This window comes from Mustela nigripes, chromosome 6, assembly GCF_022355385.1.
Source record: "Mustela nigripes isolate SB6536 chromosome 6, MUSNIG.SB6536, whole genome shotgun sequence".
Lineage (NCBI taxonomy): Eukaryota > Metazoa > Chordata > Mammalia > Carnivora > Mustelidae > Mustela > Mustela nigripes.
The window spans coordinates 45,657,861-45,664,135 of record NC_081562.1 but is presented as its reverse complement, the minus strand read 5'-3'; the positions used below and the strand labels follow the sequence as shown (position 1 = coordinate 45,664,135).

The window sequence follows — 6,275 nt, the reverse complement described above, 5'->3', positions numbered from 1 at the left end:
CCTAGGCCGAGTCCCAGGGGCCGCCCGCGACCGCGGCGATCACGTGACCCGAAGTGTGACGTAAGAGGAAGGAGACGCCATTAGAGGGAGGCTGAGAGGGAGCGCTCTTCGCCTTTCCTCGGGTGTTTGACGTGGTGGCGGGGGCCCTTCATTCTCGGACTTTCCTCTGCCCTCTCAGGCTTCGCCCCGAGGCGGGAGTAGAGGCAGCGGCTGGGGTTGGCGGGTCGGTGCGGAGGGGCCTGCGCCGGCCGCGGTTGTGAAGGCGCTGCGGCGGCTGTGGGGTGCTCGGCGCAGCTCTAGGGCTCGGGCGGCCGGGAAACGGGATGGCTGCGGCCGGCAGCGGCGGCGGGGCGGCGGCGGCGGGTAGAGCCTACTCGTTCAAGGTGGTACTGCTGGGGGAAGGCTGCGTGGGAAAGACGTCGCTGGTGCTGCGCTACTGCGAGAACAAGTTCAACGACAAGCACATCACCACTCTGCAGGTGCGGGCCCCAGGGAGTGGAAGGTGGAGCCTTGGGGCCCCTACCCCTTCGGGGCTGTGAGGACTTCGCTGCCATGGCCCGCTGGATCTCGGCTTACAGATCTCAGGCCTGTCACCTCCGTCTTCGAATTGCCTTTCTGAATTCGCCCTAGGGAAACGCGGGGTCGGGCATCCTGTAGACAGACATTAGGACAGGCTTTGGGGAAGGGAGTGGAAGGTCCCTCAAAAGTCCCCCGTGTGGCTGCGCATATCGTGGAGTCCCCCATATCGCTTGGCTAATCTTCGCTTTTGATTCACTTCCGCTTGGGCCCTAGGTGCCTTCACCCTACCGTCACCGGCTGTCAGCCCTTTTTTCTTTCTGTCGGAATTAGGAACTTAGCTGCGGATTTGATTTTGCGAACTAGGTGATTTGTAACTTCAGCGCTTACTGATGACTAAGTGTTTACGCAAGTTCCATTTTGTCCTGTCTTCAAGTAACATGCTGATTGGCAAAACAGTCATTTGTGGAGGATTTTTTGAAATGACCGCTTGCCGGTTATGGGTTACACATTTTCATTGCTGCCTGCGTGAGTCTGACTTATGTGAAGTCGGTCGATCCACATGCACATGGAAACGTCATGTGACTACTAGCCAACAGTTGGTCCCCAAACTAACAGTTTAGTTGCTGCTGCTACTTGCTTTCTTTGGTTGTAGTGTAGGGCCGGCTTTCTTCTGAAGTTATCTTATGGTTAGCTGGGAAAGTGTTAAAGTGTAGTCATTGATTGGGAGTGAAAGCAGCCCTTTTAGGCAGGTGTAGTCTCCTCCGTCTCCCAAAGAAATCAGTTTGCACGTGTTAGAAGAAAAATATCCAGCTAATCTGACTTCATCAATTTAGTTAGAGGTAGTAAAGTCGCATGGACTTTTGAGCCTGACTGTCGAGGTTTCTATCCATCTCCATCTTTTTAACTAGCTGCGTGATCTTGGGCAAGCTAATTAACCTGTCTGTGCCTAGGTTTTCTTTATCTGTTGAAATGGCCATAATGATAGTTTCTAGCTCATAGGTTTGTCAGGACAAGTATACATAAAATCACTTAGGACCTGGTCTATTGGAAGCTCTCCATCTTTATTACTGGTCCAAATTGCACAATAGATCTTACTGACTATTTAATAGAATGCATAATCTCCTTTAATTGTTGTGACATTTGATATTTGATGCTATTATTAAACTACTGAATCTAGAATTCACAAAGATGCTCTGATTCCATGTTCTATTTTTATTCCTGTTTTTACTTCTCTTATGTAAAGCATAATACCTGAAAAAATGAATATGAGGAAACTCCCTTTTTTTTTTTTTTTTTACATCCTTGAACAAGAACACTTACAATTTTAGTAGTTGTTATTGTTGAGTGTTGCTAGTGAAATCAAGGAAATTTGTAGGGTAAATACCTATGATTATTTGGAACTTAGAAATTCATTTAGGTAAAGTATAGCTAACATTTAGTAAGTTCTTACTGTGCTGAACATTTTTTCTTCTGTCATTTAATTTTTATAACAGCCTATGAGGTCAGTAGTTTTATTAGCCCTATTTTGTAGGCAAGGAAACAGGCTTGGTTAAGTTGAGTAATTTGCTGGCAGTCATATTGCCACAAGTCTTGCATGGTGCCCAAGCTGAAATTTGAATGCAGATCTGACTTAATATTTTGAGCAAGTAAACCGCACTGCCTCTGGATATTGGTAAACCACCCCTTTAGTGGTTACATTTGTGCTAGAGATCTAAGATAAAAGAGAAAATCATTGTAATTGTGCTTCCTTCTTTAAGATAGTCCTACAACCTGAAAATTACACCTTCATTATACATTTCAAAGACCTCATTGAAGCTAAAAGCAGGCTAAAGATTTTTAAATATTAGAAACTATTGCAGCCTACACTGGAGAGGATGAAGTTATGGTAGATTTTTGTTATCAAAAACATAGCAGTCCTGATTTTAATATTTACATGATTGTCATCACAAACTATCTGGTTTATATTACAGAATTGAGGATTTTGTTGCATACCTCTATATGGAAGCATTGTATTTACTTTTTCTTATATATCAGTTTATCTCATTTTAATTTTTTTAGAGAACTGTGACCCATAAAACAACCTGGTATGCTTCTAATTTCCAAATGGAGAGGAGATGATGGATCAGATCAGAAGACATGAAGAGTCCCTCTTTTTTTGTCAACAAAATTACCTCTTACCTATCTTTGTAACATACTTTATGATTTGCAAAGTATATTCTCTTGCAATCTTGTTTCAAAGATTTATAATACCGAGAGGAACCTAAAGTAGTTTATGGTTCACTCTTTCAGTCTTTTTTGTTTAATTCAGTCAAGTGATTGTCCACTTTTGTCTCATCTCCTCTTAGAGGTAGGTGAACTGGTCTAGAAAGTAGAAAACTCACAATGTCCTGATATGGCCCACTTCATTTTGGACATTTTTAATTTCCAGTAAATTTTTCTGTGTATAAAGCCAAAATTTGTTCCCTTTTAGTTTCCATTCCGAGTTCTGTCCTCTGAATCTTGGTCACACAGGACATCCCTTCTGGTAGTTGAAGATCCCTATCACACCCCTTGATTTTGTCTATTGGGAAACAGCTCTGGTTCTCCTAAAGGAATCTCCTCTGACATCATTTTAAATCATTTCACTGTTTTTTTTTTTTTTTTAAGATTTTATTTATTTACTTGACAGATCACAAGTAGGCAGAGAGCCAGGCAGACAGAGAGAAAGGAGGAAGCAGGCTCCCTGCCGAGCAGAGAGCCTGATGTGGGGCTCCATCCCAGGACTCTTGGGATCATGACCGGAGCCGAAGGCAGAGGCTTTAACCCACTGAGCCACCCAGGTGCCCCCATTTCACTATTTTGATATCTTTTCTAGACACTTATTATTTAATCATTGTCCTCTTTCCTTAAAATGGGGTTCTTTGAGCTGTGGAAATGATGACAAGTGTGGTTTGAACTGAGCAAAGGACAGGCTATCACCTTCCCTATTGAGAATCCTTTTACAACACTGAAATAGGAAAGTTTCTATGGGCTTGTTACATTGTAACATTGACAGCTGTTACATTGATTAATATTGGGCTTGCTGTCTTAGTCTTGCTTCCCCCCCCCCCCCCCGCCCTCCCCCAAGGCATTCCATCCCTCAAATTCTTTTTTCTCTGATTTTATGGTTAAGTTTTTTTGTCCCTAATATATTTGACCCATTAAAATTGGCTTTGATAGATTTCCTCCAGTGGTTAAAGCCTGTTGATGTCCTTTTAAGTTTGATTTTGTAATTCAAGAAATGTGACCTTGATTGGGTTCTGGGCATGCAAAGAAGAAGAAGGTATGTTCTTTAATATCCAGATGAGCTACTCATTTTAACTTTTCACCTGCAAATTTGCTAAGAATGTCTTCATTGTTCTCATCAGGCATTAATAAAGACTGAAAAAGGGAGACAGTGGGCCAAGTACAAAGCTCTGCAGCAGGTCTCATTATTGTCTAGTGATGCATGACCCGAAGTGTATTTTTCTTTAGATGTGCAGAATCTTAGCATGGGGCTTTTTCAGACTATGCACGGGCCATAGTCTGTCTTCTTGAGTAAGAAACAGTGGAGTGTTACACATATTAATGATAATGAAATCAGAAAACAGCTTAAAATTGACTGCTATGGGCTATTAAATAGTGGACACAAAGCCTTTAATGAAAATGGTTATTCCAGCCTTATAAACCTAGATTTTTTGCCCTAGCTACATCAGTTTTGCCCACAGGGGATATCATGAGATGTTTTGTCAGATGCTTGCAGAAGACAAGATAAACTGTGTTTCTGCAATAGGAGGCATAGGATGTGGTAAAAAAAAAGACAGGACTTTGAAGTTAGACTTGGTTTTGCATTTTGGCTCCTACTTCATAGCCATCATGATCTTGGCAGGTTATTCTTTTTTTTTTTTTTTTTTTTTTAATATTTTATTTATTTATTTGACAGACAGAGATTACAAGTAAGCAGAGAGAGAGGAGGAAGCAGGCTCCCCGCCGAGCAGAAAGCCCGATGTGGGGCTTGATCCCAGGACGCTGGGATCATGACCTGAGCTGAAGGCAGAGGTTTTAACCCACTGAGCCACCCAGGCGCCCCTTGGCAGGTTATTCTAATGTTTGTAAGTTGGCTCTTGATCTATAAAATGAGAGGATTTTATTTACAGGATTTTTTTTTTAAGGATTTTATTTATTTGACAGGCAGAGAGGCAGGTGGAGAGAGAGAGAGGAGGAAGCAGACTTCCTGCTAAGCAGAGAACCTGACATGGGGCTCGATCCCAGGATCCTAGGATCATGACCTGAGCTGAAGGCAGAGGCTTTAACCCACTGAGCCACCCAGGCGCCCCCAGGATTTTTTTTTTTAAAGATTTTATTTTTAAGTAATCTGTACACCTGGCATGAGGCTCAAACTTAAAACCCCAGGGATCAAGAATCACATGCTTATTGAATGAACCAGTGAGGTACCCCTTTACTTACTGGATTTTTATATTGGTTAAATAGAGAACCGGCATAGGTAAATCTATCACAGTACCTGGCACGTTTGTTTACCAAATGATTGCTGTTGAAGGAATAGATGGTGCTTAGTCTGTATTGGTTTCCTTCATGTTAACTCTGTCAAAAAGGTAATGGGATTAATTTCACATGAATTATTTTGAGAACCCATGCTGTCTCTAAAGGATCACTACATTTTAGAATTGCTTATAATTTTATATATAATTATACATATATATGTAAATGTGTTATTTGTATACAAGTATATATAAATGTATTACTACTGAACATATACATATATATGTGTTTATTATCCATTTTTGGGTTTTGACTGGGATTGACATTACAGGAAATTATGTGACATTGGCCATGCTTTGGTGTTTTAGTACTGCTCTCTTTTCTCAGAGCTTCTCCTCGGTTACTAATAATTATGAAGTTATCTTGTAGGTGAGCTAAGAACTCAAGATGTTTTACCTATCGCAGGAAACTTGATCTTCTGTAGAGTCCCCATGCTTTCTTACGTGATTACCTAAGCCATTAAATTCAATGATTGTTTATTTCATACCTCTTAAACACCAAACATTATGATAGTTGGGGAATATAAAGATGAGTAAGGTACTTTAACCATCAGTTGAAATGTTTTTGCCATTTCGATTGTAACCACTTTTTATCTGTGGTATGTCTGTTTATGTCTGTGCTCTTGAGTGATCATTTCATTTTCTTTAGTTGTATGCCATTTTTCCCCCTTACATGAAAGTATTCTAAGATCATGCACTCTAATTTAAGTGCTTTCTATCATTTTCCACTAGTCTCTTATATAAAAAGTAATGTTTATAATCAAAACCTCAGTCATTTTCCCTTTTTGAATTCTGGCTGGAGTTCCCCTTATCGGCCTTCTGTAGTCTGGGGTAGGTAGCTGTCATTTGATTAGCAAAGCCGTGCTTTAAGATTGGCTGGACAGATAGTATCCTGATAGTTTGGCAAATGAGGAAATTAAGATTTGTGTTAAATTTCCAAGGTCCCACAAAGAGTAATGGTTTACCATCTTTTCTTAAGCTAAGTCTACTGCCCCCCACCTCCACCCCAATGTACCTTAACCTTCTGAACAGCACTTGGCATTCAGGGTCTAGCAGTTGCTTTTTTATACCTGTCATCTTAGTCTCTGGTCTAGAAATCTTGGTTTCCTTATTTGTAAGATTAGTGTTTTGAATGTCTGGAATATCTTCCAAATAGTTCTGGAAGTCATATCAGTGTTGAACGGTCAATTCATTCACATC

The 6,275-nt window shown here is 41.1% G+C and overlaps 1 protein-coding gene across 1 annotated transcript in view; it reads left to right on the top strand.

Moving 5' to 3' along the window:
* Positions 1 to 59: 59 nt before the first annotated feature.
* The window catches only part of RAB21 (RAB21, member RAS oncogene family), a 36,678-nt gene continuing 30,462 nt past the window's right edge, over positions 60 to 6,275 (top strand). The window contains exon 1 of the mRNA XM_059402458.1: positions 60 to 479. Coding sequence (XP_059258441.1) covers positions 324 to 479 — 156 coding nt within the window. The 5' untranslated portion in view covers positions 60 to 323. The remainder of the gene's footprint in view (positions 480 to 6,275) is intronic.